Source organism: Nannospalax galili, unplaced genomic scaffold, assembly GCF_000622305.1.
Source record: "Nannospalax galili isolate Female #2095 unplaced genomic scaffold, S.galili_v1.0 scaffold363, whole genome shotgun sequence".
Lineage (NCBI taxonomy): Eukaryota > Metazoa > Chordata > Mammalia > Rodentia > Spalacidae > Nannospalax > Nannospalax galili.
In genome coordinates, this window is record NW_008351176.1 from 4,375,355 (window position 1) to 4,395,154 (window position 19,800).

General features: G+C 46.4%; 1 protein-coding gene across 3 annotated transcripts in view; it reads right to left on the bottom strand.

The window, feature by feature from the left end:
- Positions 1-417: 417 nt before the first annotated feature.
- Positions 418-19,800, bottom strand: part of Rhbdl3 (rhomboid like 3) — a 55,162-nt gene continuing 35,779 nt past the window's right edge. For all 3 annotated transcript variants that reach the window (XM_029553593.1, XM_029553594.1, XM_008848178.3), the window contains 2 exons: positions 7,890-7,950; positions 418-4,308 (listed from right to left, as the gene is read on the bottom strand). In XM_029553593.1, the coding sequence (XP_029409453.1) occupies positions 4,037-4,308; positions 7,890-7,950 (333 nt within the window). In that variant the 3' untranslated portion in view covers positions 418-4,036. The remainder of the gene's footprint in view (positions 4,309-7,889; positions 7,951-19,800) is intronic.

The following is a 19,800-nucleotide window of genomic DNA, read 5'->3' on the forward strand; positions in this document are numbered from 1 at the left end:
TGTACTCTAAAGTTAGTTCTGGGATGCTTCTACAGTGTTTGGAAATATTTTCTCTTTAAAATTCTTTTTAAGAAATATTTTTGAGCCTGGCATGGTGGTGCATGCCTTTAATCCCAGCACTTGGGAGGCAGAGGCAGGCAGATCTCTGTGGTTCAAGGCCAGCCTGGTCTACATAATGGGTTCCAGGACTGCTGGGGCTACAGGGAGACCCTGTCTCAAAAAGACCAAAAAAAAGTAAAAGAAGTATTTTTACTTTATGCGTGTGAGTGTTTTGCGTGCATATATGTAAGTACACTACTTGTGTGCCTGGTGCCTACATGGGCCAGAAGAGAGTGTCAAATCCCCTGGAACAGGAGTTAAGGATGGTGTTAGCTGCCATGTGGGTACTGGAAACTGAACCTGGGTCCTCTGCAAGAGCAGTAAATATTCTTAACTGCTGAGCCATCTCTGCATCCCCAGAAATATTTTTCAGTAAGACCCAGGAATCTGATGTGAAAGAACATTTGGGAACCAACTCCCATGCTGAATTTAACAGGGCACCAGTCCCCAAACACATTTCACAGCTGTGAGTGGAAAACTATCTATGCTACTGGTTCTTTGGGGAAGGTGGAGACACAGCTGACCTTTCCAGGCCTCGTCCCTGCAAAGCTCAGTTGTTATATCTCCCCAGACCCATACTTCAGCTTGACATTTATGCTGCTTCCATTTCCTTTTCTGGGTGTGAACTTGACCATGCCCTGATCATCAAGATCAAGACTTTGATGGCCCTAGAGGGGCCCAAAGACTAGACTATTGGAGTGACGAAAGAAGTCTCTAGGGCATTTCAAACATTTCTCCTCCATCCTCTGAGCATCAAGAACAAGTGGAAAGGGAAACAGCCCCAATGGGACACTGGCACTGAGTTTCTTGACCTGAAACTTGGGCTGAATTTCCTTATCTGCCAGCACCCACCTCTGAAACTGTCCAGGTAACTTTCTACATAGGTGCATTTTTATGGGAAGAGCAACCACAGCTTTCATCAACCACTCAGGGAAGGTTAAGGAGAAACCGACAAACTAGAAAGACTAGTTAGTGCCAACCACCAGTGCCCCTCTATATTTTCAAAACCATCAAACCACTACCACTGTTCATCATCTCCCACCATGACCCAGACCCACAGTCAGACAAAACAGGCTCCATGGTAGCCCTTGAAGTCACTTCCGGAATAACCAATAGCTTAAAAAAAAAAATCTTTAATGGAATCTGTGCTCAAATAATATGTTACAACAAAAATAAACAGAATATACACAATACAAAAATATTTAGAAACCAACATTGTGACTAGTGTTTTGTTTTTCACTTACTGAAGTCCTCACAGGGGCAGCTTACTGTTGGGCACTGTTTTTAAGGCAGAGGAGATTTGGTGCTTTGCAGCCAGCCCTGGGAACCACACTGCACCGGGCGATCTGCATTATCTGCACTCTGAATTGGATGCTAGAGGAAGATCTGGGTTTGGTGAGCAATGTGTCCCCTAATCCTCTAGGCAAGAATGATTCACATGGAAATTGAGAGTCCCATTAGCTGGCAAAAGAGCCTCATTAGGGAGCTTTTCCTAATTAAAAAATGAGTGATGAATGGTGTCATTAGAGTGAAATTTCTCCTTTGAAGGCCTGTTTTCCCTTCCTTGGTTTTCATGATTCCCTTCCTGTTTAATGAGTGAGTGAGTCTGTGGCTGCTGTTTGGGGATTCCCCACCCAGCCTTGGAGGCTGACCTGTATCCACTCGCATGAAGATTTACTCTGCCCTCCACATCCCAGCACTCTGACTGGTGGCCTACCACACTGGAAGAAGAGAGAGGTGTGAGGAGACCCAGATGAGAAGTGTTGCTAGAATGGTGAGGGGACCCAGGAGCAAAGGGGACCTGTCACTAAGATGTGAACCTTTGTGGGCCCTGTGAAGTGACTCTATTGTTCTTATTCAGTGGAGGTGGGTGTGCTGACAGAAAAGGCAGGATCCTGTCTCTGCAAACTTTCATCTGAAGCCCTGCACTGGGTACTCCTTGAGGGCTTTCTAGTCTTCTAGTTCATTGCTTAGCCTTTTCCAGGACATACCTGACAAGCACAAGGGTGGCAGTCCCTCATATGAGAGATACGAGGTAGCAGGAGTCTAGAGGGGAAGGCCCTTTTTCCAGCAGGGCATCAGCAACCTCTGCACACCCCTCTCAAGCGCTGCAGCCCATGACAGAGGGAACAAAGCCCAGGCTCCCTCAATCCTTACCCAAGCCTTCCCAGCCCAAGTTCTATAGCCTCAGTCTCTCCTCCCAAGAAGCTGACTCTTCCTCCTACATGTCTGTTACTGGGGCAGAGAAAGCCAAGCAGGGCACAGACAAGATGCTTCAGGCTGGTACAAATCAGCCATGGTCCTGGGCTCACAGAGCCACATCCTCACAGGTCTTGGCACAGTGTTGACACAAGTGTAGCAGGGCCTTAGGAACCATGTGTGAGGACCAGGACAATCTTGTTAGTGGCTGGCAGAGAGAGAGGGCTTAGCATAGACTAACAAGTGTGGAGTGTGTGTGTTCCTGGTCAGGAAGACCCTGATGGTTTCCAGATAATCAGCAGGACATGAAGCTGCAATGGCCTAATTCCCCATTGTGTGGCCTGGCTAGCTTTGGTCCGTACCATAACAGAGGTCTATTGGGTATTAGGCAGGTGGAAGGCAGTTCCCACCCTCCTGCATGAGCTCTGCCCCTCACTTCATATGTCTACAGCTCTTCATCACAGGCAATCAGGTTGAGAGTTCGAAAGGCAATATAAAGGTCATCCACCTCACACCCTCCACTTGGGGTTCCCAGTGCCAGCCTGAATATGCTTTCCCTTCCTGGAGGGTCAGAGGCAGTGGGTGCCCTGCTGGGAGAGGGGCCTCTCCTCCAGACTCCTGTCCTGGCACCTAGAGCTGCCAGGCTATGGGCAGTACAAGGTCCTCCCTCAACCTCACTTTCCCTGTGAAAGGGGAGTGAGTGAAGCTGGACTATCTCCAAGTTCTTTCTAGATCTAACCATCTGAGTCTATGGCTGCTCTCTCCTTGGATACTCATCCAAGCTCCCAGCACCTCTTCTCTGGAGCAGTTTTCACCAAAATCAGAATTCCTTTTTACTATAGCCTGCTGTCTCCACCAACTTACATGGATGCAAGGCCTTGGTATCACTGCCCTAGCCACTCTTCCACCCCAAAGAGATTATTCTACAGGAGGCGGCAGAGGCACAAAGTAGGGTCAGGGCAGAAGGGAAGAAAACCCCTAAATTTCAGGTAGGACATGGATGCAGGAGTGAGACGCCAGCATCCCCGACTACAGGGAGGGAGAAGTGTAAAGCTCAACCTGGGCCTTACCTAGGGAGAACCTTGGATGAAGTTCATTTCCTCCTAGCAGGGGTCCCTCTCACAGGTCCCCCAGGGCATGATGACTGAAGGTTATGGCATCTTTCTGCTCTCCCCAGCCCTAGAGACTATGCCATCGCACCCACTGAGAAGACTGGGGACCGGGAGTACCCTGGGATCCCCCAGATCAGAGCCAACATGTCCACCCTCGGAGCTCCATATCCTGAGCTTCAGAGAGAACACAACCTGACTTGCAGTTACCTGTGGGCAGGGGAAGGCCTGCCTGGCTGTGGCTACCCTCAGAACTTCTGTGTCCCAGGGTCTCTCCATTAGAGGACCAGGAAGCAGGCTACAGCTCCGTCTGTGGCAGGGAGAGGGGAGCACATGGAACAAGCTCAGCCATGTGAGAAGACTCTAGGAAGGGCACAGGTCTCACCCTACCCCAGGCCTTCTCCTTGACCAGGGTGTTTTTAGTCTAAGAAAATGACAACAGCCACATTCTTCCTCCCTTATCCTTCCATAAAGAGCCTTCGCCACCCAAATCTAACAGAAACACCCAGTGGTCCAGAGTCTACCCCTGTTCTCCCTGGCCTCACTGAGTTGTTGATGAGAAAACAGATACAGGAACTTGCTCTGGATGCTGCTGCTTCCTCCACTCCCTGCCTCAGTCCTCTAGCCCCTTAGGGGGGCGGTGGCAGCTTCAAGTCCAGCAGGGTGTAAGCAAAGATGTTCCAGAAGACAGCGAACAGCACGAAGATGGTGTACATGGCCACGAAAATCCACCACAGCGACTGGTCCTGCAGCCTCTGCTCGAAGTTCCTCAGAACCACCACGCCCAGGGTGATACCCACAGCCACGCCCCCCAAGTGCGCCACAAAACTCGGGTGGGGGCACGGGGGATAAGCTGATGGGTGGAAGCGGAGCCACACAGCCCGCCCAAATTCCATACTCACTGCAAGGGGAGGAAACAGAGACATCACAGCAGGGTCCTGAGCAGGGGCTGGGGAGTGGCATGCCAGCCACCCAGTCACCCATTAACTCACTGTCATGAAGCCAAATACAGCAGTCAAGGAGACTTCTCCCAGAGCTTACAGGGTCTGGCCATAAGTCAGTAATCAATTATATACACAAGACAATTTCATTACGAGATACAGATGTGTGGGGAAAAGGCGATATAAAATCCATGCTGAAGGGGCTGGAGAGATGGCTCAGTGGTTAAGAGCACTGACTGCTCTTGCAGAGGACCCAGGTTTGATTCCCAGCACCCACATGGTGGCTATGAACTGTCCTTAGCTCCAGTTCCAGGGGAATCCGAAGCCCTCTTCTGACCTCCAAGGCATTGCATGACACGGGTGCACTCACATACATGCAGGCAATACATTCATACACATAAAATAAAAATTTTTTAAAATCTGGGAGAAAATAAACTTCTTTTAAAAAAAAAATCCATGCTGAAGCTGGGCTTGGTGGTGCACACCTTTAGTCCCAGCACTCAGGAGGCAGAGGCAGGCAGATCTCTGTGAGTTCTAGGCCAGCCCAGTCCATATAGTTCCAGGCCAGCTGGGGCTACACAGAGATCACCATCTCAAAAAATAAAAATGAAACAAAAAAGTCTGTGCTGGGCATGAGGAGGGCATTCTCTGGAGAGCTAGGTGGAGCCTCTCTGAAGAGGCAATGTTTGAACTGTTATCTGAATGTTGAGAGGGGCTTTGCTAGAAGACTCTGGGAAGGGCACAGCTCTGTCCATGGCACCTCTGTGGTCATGCCATGTTCCAGGGACAGTTCTTTCACCTGTCTATCAGTATAAAAGGTTGGCCTCAAGAGTACCCAGCTGCACTAGTGGAGCATGACCAGCAGCACCAGTGTGCTCTGAATACTGCATTCTGTGGAGTGTTTCCATGCATGACCTCAAAACCCTCAGGAAACTCTGAGAACCAGGGCCTTTGTACTTGGGAGGAAGGGAGGAAGGGGGAACGAAGGCAAAGAAGGAACAGAAATCAGTCCTAACCTCACCCTCAGTCCAACATATCTTAGAATTTCTCCCTTAACTGATTGATGCCAATATGCCACCACCTATGGTCTAATCCTTCCCTTTGTGAACTTTCTGGGTCAGCAAACTTTCTGTCTGTTAAAGGAGAAGGGCTGGGCAACAGTGCCATCCACCTCTCAGTACCCAGGGGACAGCGAGAATGTCCCATCCCCGTTTTACAGACAGGGAAACCAAGGCAATCTGACAGTTTGAAAGACAGCCCTCTGAGAGGAAGGTGGTACTACTCAGTTAACCAGTGCGCCTCTCTGTTCTCTTTTTAAAATTTTTATTATTAATTTTTTTTGGTCTTTTTTGAGACATGGTCTCCCTGTAGCCCCAGCTGTCCTGGAACTCGCTATGTAGACCAGGCTGACCTAGAACTCACAGAGATCTGCCTGCCTCTGCCTCCCGAGTGCTGGGATTAAAGGTGAGCAACGGCCACATTTGGTTTTATTTATTATTTTTATTTCATGTCTATGAGTTTATTGCCTGCATGTATCTAAGTGCACCCGTGTCACAAAATGTCTGTGGAGGTCAGAAGAGGGCGTCGGATCCCCTGGAACTAGAGTTGTTAACTGCCATGTAGGTGCTGGAAATTGAACCTGGGTCCTCTGTAAGAGTAACCAGTGCTCTAAACTGCTGAGCCATCTCTCCAGCCCCTCTCTTCGCTCTAAACCACTGCTCCCAGGAACCTCATTCTCTTTGGGGACTGACTTGACCTCTGCAGAGGGCCCTGCAACTCCAGGGACAGCCAGTAGAGGGTGGAGAAGGAGCGCTGGGGCCAAGCTCAGCTCTCCCAACAAGGTAGAGCTGCTACTTAGCAGATCCTGGGGCCCTATACAGGGGCTGTAAAAGACAAAGGAGCCTAACTCCTTTTAGTTTTATGATATTTACAGCTGGATTTTGTTTTAAATAAACAGTGGAACTCCTGATTCTCTTTCCTTCCTCCAAAGCAGACAAAAAAAGCACAGTTTGAGGATCAAACATGGTGGCACACACCTTTAATCCCAACACTTTGCAGGTGGAAGTGGGTTGATAGGAATTCAAGGTCCTCCTAGACTACATAGCAAATGTGAGTCCAGGCAGGGCTACATGAGACACACCCTCTCAAACTTGGTCAGTGGTGGAGGCCTGCTTGTCTTTAACACTTCAGCTATCTCAGTAGGTAGGACTGACCTCTCTTTAAGGTCCTACCTTACCACATCGTACACACCCAGCTGTTTATAAGTTACTGTTTGTGAATCTATCAAAACTACAAGTTGTGTTTTGTTGGTATCATTGGTCAGAGGGAAGCTTGAGGCTGCATAATCCAGGCTGGCTTCAAACTGCGATCCTTCTACCCCAGTTTCCTAAGGGCTAGGATCACAGACAAGCACCACTCTACCCAAAACTGTATGTTTTAATGTACATGCACACATAAGTGCATTTGAAACATGCACATATTTGGAAGGAGTCTATGACTTGCATCAGGGAATCCTAAAGGATCAAGTTAATGACCCAAAAGATAATGAAGTTATTTTTCTTGACCTAGGAGCTACTTGTTGAGCGCCTTCCTTCCTTCTTTCCTTTCTTCCAAGTTTAAATGTTCTTATTTTTTTAAGTTCCCAGACTATGGGACTGGAGAGGTTGTGTAGATCTCTTAAGAGTACTTGCTGTTTTTCCAGAAGACCCAGGTTCAAATCCTAGCACCCACATAGTAGCCAACAACCATCCATAACTCCAGCTCCAGGGATCTGAAACCCTTTTCTGGCCTCTGTGGGCACTGGACACACATGGTGCACTTGCAAGAAAATCACTTATACACATTAAAAATAATAAATAGCCAGGTGTGGTGGTGCATGCCTTTAATCCCAGCACTCGGGAGGCAGAAGCAGGCAGATCTCTGTGGGCTCAAGGCCAGCCTGGTCTACATAGTTCCAGGCCAGCTGGGGCTACAGGGAGAACCTGTCTCAAAAAGACAACTCTAGAAGCTCAATTAGGTGATTTACATTTTCTGTGGGGCACAGGTGAAGGTGCACTGGAGCTGTAGAAGACCAACAGAAAAATGATGGAAAACCTCTAGGTGCCTGGGAACGGGAAAGGTCCACTGTCAAGACCTGAGTGCCCAGGACCACATGTGGAGTCAAGACCAGAGCTGGCCATCAAGGGAGGTGGGAAGTCCATTCTAGACAATGATCTGAAAATGACAGATAAAGTCACTGCCATGCACAACCTGGGACCTCGGGAGGGGGCTGTGGAGAATACAGCCATTCAGAGAAGGCTGAAACTGCTGCCCAACATCGGGAAGTCCTCCATCTTCTACTCTGCTCCACCATCAGCCCACCAAAAAAAAAAAAAAAAAAAAGATTAAGAAGGATCATGAATATGGAGGGACCTTTGGACACATGGCTGATGTCTCCCTTCTTTTTCTTGATTGCAAGCCCCTAAAGGTCCGGGCAGGGCCATCCCTCTATTCTTAGGTCCTCGAGTCAAGCTTTCCCCCAAGTACACCCTCCAGTACTCACTACAGATCAAGGCCACAGCCATCCGCAGCAGCTTGAACTGGCACTTCATGCCTGACCAGTTCTAGAGAGAAAGGAGAAAGTTGTGTTAGTTTCGGGTTGAGGTCCCTCTTCTGCAGGTACATCTGACTTCAAAACCCCTGCCACATAAAGAGGTCACTCCATGAAAGGCTGAATGAGAGACGTGGGCTTAGCAGCAGAATCCTCCAGTGGTATTTTAAGACTGGGGCGATGGTAAGTTTATCCCTGTCTGTGCTGGATAGCTTTAGTGCAAACTTGACACACCTGGGTCGAGGGAGCCTCAACTGAGGAATTTCCTTCATAGGACTGGCCTATGGCCATGTCTGTGGGGCATCTTCTTGATTGTTGAGTGATGTGGGAGGAGGGCCCAGCCCACTGTGGGTGGTGCCACCCCTGGGCAGGAGGACCTGTGTTGCATAAGAAAGCAGACTGAGCAGGGGTCAGGGGAGCAAGCCAGTAAGCAGTGATCCTCCATGGCCTGTGCTCCAGCTCCTGCCTCCAGGTTCCTGCCCCGAGTTCCTACCTTGGACTCCCTGATGAATTATGACCCTGGAGATGTAAGACAAATAAACCCTTTCCTCCCCAAGTTGGTAGTGGTCAGTGTTTTGTCACAGCAATGAAGAAACAAACTAGGACACTGTCATAAAAGCTCTTGAGCTGCACTGAGAGGCAGAGCATGTAGATCAGGGAAATTAGTCTTTCTCTCTCCTGCCTCAGACAGCTAACTCTTTGAGAGCTAGATTACGGTATTCTACAGGTGACAAGGAAAGCAGGACAGATCACCTAACAAAGTCAAGGCAGAACCATTGGTATAAGAGAACTCAAAATCTGCCCAGGTGGGGTACAGCCACACTTGGGAGGCAGAAGTAGGTGGATCTCTGTAAGGTCAGGGCCAACCTGGTCTACATAGAGAGTTCGAGGCCAGCCAAGGCTACATAGTGAGACTTGTTTCAAAAACAAAAACAAACAAACAAACAAAAAAAAAACAAAGCAAGAGACTGGAAAGGTGGTTCAACAGTTAAGAGCATTGGTTGCTCTTGTGACAGTCCGGGGTTCGATTCCCAGCACCCACAAGGTGGCAAACAGTCAATAACTCTAGTTCCAGGGGATCCAACGTTCTCTTCTGAACTCTGCGGGCACTGTATGACATGAGTACTCACACACATGCAGGCAATATATTCATACACATAAAATAAACAATAAATAAAATTTATTTTTAAATCAAAGCAAAACAAAACCAAACAAAAAAAGAGAACTCAAAATCCTGCCTATGGTAAATGAATGAGGAAGCCAAGATCATCAAACCTATCTAAAACTATCAAACTATCAAGTATCAAGAGCGTCAACACTGGTGCAAGCTGTAAGCAGAAGACTCCATGGATGAAATCTTTGGAAAGGGAGGGGAGAACCCCTTTTGGTTATTGTTATTCAAGGCAAGTTTCCATTTCTAATATGCAGAACTTTCCAAAGACGTAATGATCTAGTGCAGGGGGTCATGAGTTTCTTATCACTGAGGGGTCCAAGTGGGCCTTCAGAACTCAAAGAGAACCCTCAACAGGAGGATTAGGCAAGGAAGGGGGACAGATGGACTTCAAACAAATCTCTTTCTCTCAGAGAATCCCAGAAAACTCTGAACCTCCAGAGCAGATAAACAGAATACAATTATTCATCTTACAAAAGGATTTTTCACTTTACAAAAGACTCCGCCACAAGGCTCCTTTGAGGGCACCCCTGCAGTGCATTCAAAGCACAGTTCCATTTACACAGATGTGTGCACATGCACAGAAATGAGCCTGGGATCTTTAGCCATGGCAAAGGAGGCAAGGGGGTACAGGCAGGACTTCTGTTCCCTCCACCTACCCAATCTGCAGGGCTGTCTCAGGTTCTATTCCTGGGCATATCTCACACCTTTTTTAAAGTTGTGGCAACGTATGCTAAACTTCACAGCGGTTGGGGGTGGGGGAAGGCCCAGCCTACCCCCAGTGGTGTCAGTAGAGGGAACAGGATATAGGGAAGCTGCCAAGAAAATATACCTTTATTCTTAAAGACAAAGGGGATTTGCTTGAAATATTTTGATGTTTAAACACTGTAAACACTAGCTTTATCTCTAAAACCAACCTTCCTTCCCTCCCTCCCTCCCTCCCTCTGTCTTTCTTTGTCTTTTTGAAACAGGGTCTCCCTGTAGCTCCAGCTGGCCTGAACTGGCTATGTAGACCAGGAAGGCCTTGAACTCACAGAGCTCTGCCTGCTGTACCTCTGGAGTGCTGGGATTAAAGGCGTGTGCCACCACACCTGGCAAAAGTTTCATTTTCAGGGCTGGAGAGATGGCTCAGCAGTTAAGAGCACTGACTGCTCTTGCAGAGGACCTAAGTTTGATTCTCAGCACCCACATGGTGGCTACGAACCATCCTTAACCCCAGCTCCAGGGAAATCTGACCTCTTCTGACCTCTGCGGTGTTGCACAACACCATACAGGTGTTGCACTCACATACATACAGGCAATACACTCATACACATAAAAAAATAATAAATATGTTTTAAAATGTTTCATTTTCTTATGATAAAGAAAAGGATACCTCTACTGGGATCACATAGAAACTGCCTTGTGTTTTCTGCAATTGATGACCACATGTACAACTGTGTTGTGGTGATGTAATGCAAACTTTTTAAAATCAAATATATGATTATAGAATTTTGCAAACATTGTATTCTTAGACTGGCAAGACAGTTCAGTGGCTAGAAGTGCCTGTCACTAAGTCTGATGACCTGAGTTCAGTCCCTGAGACCCACATGGTGGAAGGAGAGAACTGACTCCTGCAAGTTGTCCTCTGACCTCACCTGCAAGCTGTGGCACAAATGCTCTCTCCCCACCCCACCCCCACACACAAAGTAAACGTAATAACTTTTATATTATAGATGAGCCAGAGAGATGGCTTAGCAGCTAGAGGGCATACTGCTCTTGCAGAGGACCCAAAATTGGGTCCCAGCACCCATGTCAAGTGGCTCACAGTCACCTGTAGCTCTAGCTCCAGGGGAATCTGATATTGCTGGTCTTAGTGGGCACCTGCACCACCTGCCTCTGCCTCCCAAGTGCTGGGATTAAAGGCGTGTTGCCACCACGCCCAGCCCAAGTAAAATATTAAAAAAAAAATCAGTTTCTTGCCAGGCATGGTGGCACACGCCTTTACCAATCCCAGCACTTGGTTCAAGGCCAGCCTGGTCTACATAGTGAGTTCCAGGACAGCTGGGGCTACAGGGAGACCCTGTCTCAAAAAGACCAAAAACAAGAAAAATTTTTTTTACTTATTATTTTTATTTTATGGGTATAAGAGTACATAGCCTGTGTGTATGTAAGTGCACCTGTGTCATGCAATGCCTGTGGAGGTGAGAAGAGGGTGTTGGATACCCTGGAACTAGAGTTATGGATGGTTGTTAGCCACTATGTGGGTGCTGGGACTTGAACCCAGGTCCTCTGCAAGAGCAGTCAGTGCTCTTAAACACTGAGCCATCTCTCCAGCACCAAGAAACTAATTTTTTTTTTTTTTTGAGACAGGGTCTCCCTGTAGCCCCAGCTGTCCTGGAACTTGCTATGTAGGCCAGGCTGGCCTCAAACTCACAGAGATCTGCCTGCCTCTGCCTCCCAGGAGCTGGGATTAAAGGCATGTGCCACCACACCTGGCTAAGAAACTAATTTTTAATGTGTTATTTAAGTGATATCACTTCAGCAACTTATTTTGCTTTAACTGCTTTACAAATCACAAATGCTTTTTATTCAAGAAAATTAAAACTCATTTGCAGATTTTTGGTTTTGTTTTGATTTAAAAAATTTTTTCTTTATTTTATGTTTTGCCTGCATGTATAAAAGTGCACTATGTGCATGCAATGCCCACTGAAGCCAGAAGAGGGCACCAGACACCCTGGAACTAGAGTTGATAAATGGTTGGTAGGTAGCCTCCATGTGGATGCTGGGAATCGAACCTGGGTCCTCTGCAAGAGCAGCCCACTAGTGCTCTTAACTGCTGAGCCATCGCTCCAGCCCCAATTTATTTATTTTTATGTGTATGAGTGTTTTCCCTGGGTGTATGTACATAAGTGCACTTGTGCAGAGCAATGCCCACAGAGGCCAGAAGAGGGATATTGGATCCCCTAGAACTGGAGTTAAGGATGGCTGCTGGCTGCCATGTGAGTGTTGGGAACTGAACCCAGGTCCTCTGGAAGATCAGCCAGTGTTCTTAGCCACTGAGCAATCTCTCTAGTCCCTTGTTTTTGTTTTTTGAGACAGGGTCTCATTATGTTGCCCTGAATGGCTTGAAACTTGCTTGGTAGACCAGATCTCAAGCTCAGAGATCTTCCTGCCTCTGCCTCTGGAGTACTGGGATTAAGGGCATGCACCACCATGCCAGCACCATTCCCACTCTAGATCTGAAACAGCCATCATTGAGGTAGCTCATAACTCTTTTTTCTCTAGTGTCTTCATTTGTGAATTTGAAGCACAATCCCAATGTTAATTATCTACTTTATCAGGTGGTTATAAGGATGAAATGAATTAATATGCACAAGGCACAAAATATATGACGGTGGGCATCCTATAAATATCTAATATTAGTATCTAGACCTGGGGCAAATATGATGATTTCACCCTGCTGAGTGGCTTTAAAAAAATCTGGATAGCCCGGTGTGGTGGCACATGCCTTTAATCCCAGCACTTGGGAGGCAGAGGCAGGTAGATCTCTGGGAGTTCAAGGCCAGCCTGGTTTATAGGACCAGCTGAGTTCCAGGACATCTGGGGCTACAGGGAGACCCTGTCGCAAAAAGAAAAAAAAAAAAAATCTGGAATCCAAATGACCTTGGACAGAGCCGGGAGCTCTTTCTTTACCACAGCACTTCAAAGCTGGCTTCATGAGTTTTTGTTTGTTTGATACAGGGTCCAGGCAGCCTAAGCTAAAGAAAACCTTGAACTCCTGATCTTTCTGCCTCCACCTAACAAGGGTTGAAATGACAGGTCTGTATCACCAGCCTGTTAGTGTCATGAGTCTACAAATACACCCGGTTCACTGTAGGAAGTTGAGCTTGGAGTTTGCCAAGCTGATCCACCCAATCTTCTGTTTCGCTCTAGAGAAAAAAAGACCCAGGAGCTCTGGGTCCTGCCCGTGACCCAGGAGGATTCCTTCATGGTGGCAGTTAACAGTCAGCTGACAGGACTGCCAGGCCACTGATCTCCTTCAAGAGACTGGGTCACATTCTGGCTGTCTGTGCTGCTTGCCTGTGCTGTCTTCCCAGCTGTCCCCAGAGCTTTGGGAATGCCAGTGAATGACTGTTTCCCAGCAGCAGAGGGGCTAAACTAGAAAAGTCACCCCTGCTTATTTTCCAGACTCATTATTAACATGAGTACAGTGAAACCCCAGGAGTGAGGAGAGACCTCTCTCCCACAGCCAGCACTGCAGCTACTACAAATGAGGAAGGGCCACAGGTCCCTGGGGGAGCCAGACCTTTTGCAGGCCCTCTCATTTTGTTCTCTCCCACAGCAGGGTGAGACAGTGACTCAGTAAACAGGTGTGTAACCAGTCACTTCAGCATCATGCTCACCTGACCAGTTAAACACCTAGAGGCTTCGCTAGGGGTGTAACTCAATGTTAGAGCACTTGATTAGCATGCTTGAGGCCCCGGATTCAATGTTTAGCATGAAACATACACATACCACATATATACACACAATGAAAGCATGGCATAGAGAAATCACTTATCTGTCCTACAAAAGGATTTTCATTTAATTACATGCACCTCAACAGATATGTTGTTATTGTTTATAGACAGCTATCTTTCTTGAGCTTTGACAATAAAATTCAATCCGCAAAAATTTGGTTCTCAAATGTTTTAGGAAAACATCTAATGCAGAGCAAAATGTAAGTAAGTATCTTGCATATTTATTCTTTTTTGTTGTTGCTCTTGCATATTTAAAAATGGAACTCTGGGGGCTGGAGAGATGGCTCAGCGGTTAAAAGCACTGACTGCTCTTGCAGAGGACCCAGGTTTGATTCCCAGTACCCACATGATGGCTACAAACCGTCCTTAATTCCAGTTCCAGGGGAATCCGAAGCCCTCTTCTGACATCTGCTGCAATGCACGACATGGGTGCACTCACATACATGCACGCAATACACTCATACACAAAATAAAAATATTTTTTAAAAACATGGAACTCTGGTTTGTAGGCCCCAGTAGCAGGCAATTAATAAATTATTCAAGCAAGTGGATCTTTCTGTTTCCAGTGTTTAAGATAAGGAGTCTTAATCGAATGCCTTTTTGTGAGCCGGATCTTTGACTGAAATATTTTCTGACTATAATTCTCTGTAAACTGCAATTGTTTTGAAACTCAATGACTTTCTACAAAAAATAAGATATACTTTCAAGAATTAAAAAAATATTTTTTTGTATGTAAAATGTGTATGTTTACATGTGTGTCTGCATATCTGAGTATATGAGTATAGGCACATGTGTGCCACAGTGCATATGTGGAGGTCAGAGGACAACTTTCTGTCATGTTTGAGACAGGGTATCTTGTTTGCTGCTGTATACGCCAGACTAGCTGGTCTATGAGTTTCTGGGGATTGTCCTATCTCCACTTCTCATTTCTTTGTAGGAGCACTGAGATTACAGGCATGTGCTACCACATCCAACTTGACACGGGTTCTGAGGATATGAACTCAGATCCTCACACTTGTGCAGCAAGCCCTCTATCCACTGAGCTGTCTTCCCAGCCCTTTGTTTTATTCTTCAGTCACAGACTTGCTATGTAGCCCAGGCTGGCCTTGAACTCATGATCTTCCTACCTCAGCCTCAAATGCTGGGATTACAGGTGTATGCCACTATGCTCACAAGACATACTTCCATGTAGGGCCAAATCTCTTATTTAAACAGCTAGTTCTGAGAACAAATGGGCTAACCATTTTTTTTCTAGGTTAAATCAGAAGTCAAAAGAACACATCCTCTGATTTTCTCTGTAGAGATATGAGGAAGAACCCATACATTAAAAAAATTACAGCTGGGCGTGGTGGCACACGCCTTTAATCCCAGCACTTGTGAGGCAGAGGCAGGTGGATCTCTGTGAGTTCAAGGCCAGCCTGGTCTACATAGTGAGTTCCAGGACAGTTAGGGCTTCAGGGAGACCCTGTCTCAAAAAGACCAAAAAAAAAATATATATATATATATTACAGCTGAGCGTGTTGGGATATACCTTTAATCTCAGCATATGGGAGACAGAGGCAGATGAATCTTTGTGAGATTAAGGCCAGCCTAGTCTACATAGCAAGTCCTAGGCCAGGGGGGGTTAGAGGGAGACCCTGTATCAAAAGAAAAAAAAAATTAGGCCAGGCGTGGTGGCACATGCTTTTAATCCCAGCACTTGGGAAGCAGAGGCAGGCAGATCACTGTGAGTTCAAGATCAGCCTGGTCTACATAGTAAGTTCCAGGACAGCTGGGGCTACAGGGAGACCCTGTCTCAAAAAGACCCCCCCCAAAAAAAAAATATTCACAGGGGCTGGTGACATGGCTCAGAAGCTAAAAATACCTGCTGCTCTTCCAGAGGATCTGAGCTTAGTTCTCAACACCTATACCTATGTGGGCAGCTCACAACACTGTGTAACTCACCCCAGGGGATCTGACACATTCTTCTGACCTCCAGGGGAATCTGCGCACTTGTGTCACATACATACACACACAGATGCAAACACATATATAAAAATAAATCTTAAAAATTACATTTGGGGGACACTGGAGAGATGGCTCATCAGTTAAGAACACTGGCTGCTCGTCCAGAGGACCTGGGTTCAGTTCCCAGCACTCACATGGCATCTAACAACTATCTATAATTACAGTTCTGAGAGAACTGACACCCTTTCTGGTCTCTTTGGGCACTGCTTGACACAAGTACAATTACATACAGGTAGGCAAAACACTCATACACATAAAATAAAAATTAATTTTTTAAAAGATGGTAACATTGGAGACTGTAAAGACAGCTCAGTTTTTTTTTAGTATTTTTTCAAAGGATGTGATTTTGGTTCCCAGCACCCATACCTGGCAGCTCACAGATACCTGTAACTCCAGGTACAGAGGATTTAACGTACTCTGGACTCTGCAGGTAACTGTACTCATGTGCATGTGTGCACAGATACACATACTTAAAAAAAAATTCTTAAAAAAAAATGCCTGATCAGGCATGGTGGTGCACACCTTTAATCCCAGCACTTGGGAGGCAGAGGCAGGTGGATCTTTGTGAGTTCAAGGCCAGCCAGGTCTACATAGTGAGTTCCAGGACAGCTGGGGCTACAAGGAGACCCTGTCTCAAAAAGAAAAAAAAACAAAAACAAAAACAAAAAAAAACAATGCCTGGCATGGTGGTGCATGCCTTTAATCCCAGCACTATGAAGGCAGAGCGAGGTGGACCTCTGTGAGTTTGAGGTCAGCCTGGTCTACATAGTGAGTTCCAGGGAGGCTGGGGCTAGGAAGACCCTGTCAAAAAAAAAATCTTAAAAAAAAAAAATGATGAAGAGGGGCTGGAAAGATGGCTCAGCTGTTAAGAACACTGGCTGTTCTGTTCTTGCAGAAGACCCGGATTTGAATCCCAGCACCCACATGGCAGCTAACAACTGTCCGTAACTCCAGTTCTAGGGGATCCAACAGCCACTTCTGTCCTCTGTAGGCATTGCACGACACAGGTGCACTTACCTACATGCAGGCAATACACACACACATAAAAACAATAAATAAGCCGGACGTGGTGGCACACGCCTTTGATCCCAACACTAGGGAGGCAGAGGCAGGTGGATCTCTGTGAGTTCGAGGCCAGCCTGGTCCACATAGTGAGTTTCAGGCCAGCTGGGGCTGCAGGGAGACCCTGTGTCAAAAAGACCAAAAGAAAAGAAAAGAAAAGAAAAGAAAAGAAAAGAAAAGAAAAGAAAAGAAAAATGATGGTGATACTAGTTCTCAAATCCCGATTTTCTGACTAGCAAATTCACACTTTTTCCTGCCTTTTGCTCTGATGATAAGGACAGACACTCCACCCTGGCAATTTTCACTCTGGATGGAAAAAAACAACAGTACATCTATTAGGTTGATGCATATGGATTTGTTAATATTTAACACTCCTCAGTCACAGAAATGGCAGTTTTAAGTGGGTTGATGTGCTGCATCTCAGCACTGAACTAATTTGGGTAAAGGCAGCCCCCAAAAAGGAGAAAGTGACCTTCCTAGGGAGCAAATGAGGTCTCTTCACCAACGACACACATCGTACAACCTTCTCGACAGGTTACCCATAAAGTACTCTCCAAAGACTGCCAGCTCCCAGGAGGCAGGCAGGGAGCAGCCCTCTTCTGGGAAGATACTCAGGTCTCATATAGGACTGCTCATTGCCATGGCCATGGGCTGCCTGCTAGAAAGAAGTGTAAACTGAACAAAATTGCTTTCATAGGTCCCTGGGCCCCTGTGGCCTGCCCTTCAGTCTTGAGTGGACTGTCCTCCCCACAGGAACTTCTGGGGCACCATGGCTGCTTCCCATGAGGTGGGGAACAGGTAGGAACAACAGGGCATTTATGAAGTCTTGTCTTTTCTACTTTCTGTGTCTCCTTTCTGCTGTGGCTGCTTATCCCCCCATCCCTGTCCCCATCCCCATCTTGTGGGAATGTGAGGGAGGAGGTCAGTATTTCCTTTTCCTGCTGAGAGGAATTGGGGCAGGGGGAGGAGGGTAGAGGAGGCAGAATTGAGAGGAATAGCTGTGTCTGGGGATACAGAGTGACCCATTTAAAAGGGCCATGTGAGGCAACCCCATGCAGCCCTGTGCTCTCGGGCTCTCAGAAAACTGAGCTCTCTGTGTGTGTGAACACATGTACAGGAACACACCATCAACCTTCACACTCACGCGTGCTTTCCCACCACATAGCCTCTCTCCTATCACATACTGGAAGCTGACAGAATTCTCCCAGGAGCAAATTAAGTCACTCAGCCTCTGCCTGCCCCTCTCTCTCTCTCTCTCTCTCTCTCTCTCTCTCTCTCTCTCTCACACACACACACACACACACACACATTCAACTTACAAAGGAGACAGTGGTTTTAAAAAAAAGGTAGTGTAGGGAGTTGGGCTGTGAGAATGGACTGAGACAGAAAGTATGGGTTCCAGTGAGGTGCAGTAGCTACCAGCACTAGGGAGGCTGAAGTAGGAGGAATGCCACAAGTATGAGGTCATCCTGGACTACACAGTGAGTTCCAGGGATATGTAGTCAAAACCTACACACACACACACACACACAAAAAAAAAAAAAAAAAAAAAAAAAAAAAAAAAAAAAAAAAAAAAAAAAAAAAAAAAAAACCTCCCAAAAAACACAAAAACCAACTGATTCTTATTGTGAGAAGATAATGTAAATGAGGTATTTTCTGCTAAAAAGAACCAAAAAAAAAAAAAAAAAGGAAGGGAGGGAAAGGAAGAACTCCAGCACCCGGGAGATTGTATTTCAGATCATTCTGGGTTACAGGGCAAGAACTTGCTCTTTTTTTTTTTAATTTTTAAAAAATATTTTATTACTATTTTATTTTATGCATGTATTGCCTGCATGTACGTAAGTGCACCCATGTTGTGCAATGCCTGCAGAAGACAGAAGAGGCTGTCAGATCCCCTGGAACTGGAGTTATGGACAGTTATTAGCTGCCATGTGTGTGCTGGGATTTGAACCCAGGTCTTCTGCAAGAACAACCAGTGTTCTTAACCGCTGAGCCATCTCTCCAGCCCCAGAACTTGCTCTTAAAAATAAAAAAGGCCAAGCATGGTGGTAGCACTAGGGAGGCAAGTGGAGCTTTGCAAGTTTGAGGCCAAGTCCCATACTACCCAGGGCTATATAGTGAGACCTAGTCTCAAACAAAAGAAAAACAAAGCAAAAAGAGTAGATAAAACCATGGGAGGGGCTGGAGAGATGGCTCAGCGGTTAAGAGCACTGACTGCTCTTGCAGAGGACCCGGGTTCGATTCCCAGCACCCACATGGCGGCTATGAACCGTCCTTAACTCCAGTTCCAGGAGAATCCAAAGCCCTCTTCTGACCTCCATGGCACTGCACAACATGGGTGCACTCACATGCATGCAGGCAATATACTCATATACATAAAATAAATAAATGAAATATTTTTTTTTAAAAATGGAAGAATTAGAACTCCCAAACCTGCTACAATTGAGTATTCACACACTGGCCACATGGGGAAAGACAGTGATGGATAGGGTGGGAGCAGGAAGGCCTCAAAGCCCACCCTAGGCTCTTTTGTAAGAATAGGGAATTAAGTTAATTTTTAAGAATTTATTTATTTATCTTTACTTTATGTGTGTGTTTTGCTTGCATGTATGTAAGTGCACTTGTGCATGCAATACACACGAAGGCCAGGAACTAGAGTTCTGAAAGATTGCTAGCCCCCATGTGTTAGCCCCAACTCAGGTCTTCTGAAAGAGTAGCCAGTGCCCTTAACCACTGAGCAATCTCTCTAGCCCTAAGATAATATTTGTTTTAAGGGTTTATTTCCATTTTCTCTCAATTATTGCATATCACCCCATTTCAGAGATGTAAAACCCAAATCACCCTTTAGGAGTGGGCAGTGGGGATTCATACCTAGGCTGCCTGGTCCCATGGCCCACGCTTCATACCAGTGCCACTGTATTGCAAAGAGGACAGATGAAAATAAAATCCTGATCCTGTGATGGCTGGAGGGGCTGGAGTCCTGATTTTTTGACCAACTGACTGGGACTTTTCATTTCTCAAGGCCTCTTCTCCTACTTGAGAATTCTGGTAACATGATCATTAAGGTCCTCTTATACGTGTTTTGTGTGTATTTGTGTGTGTGTGTGTGTGTGTGTGTGTG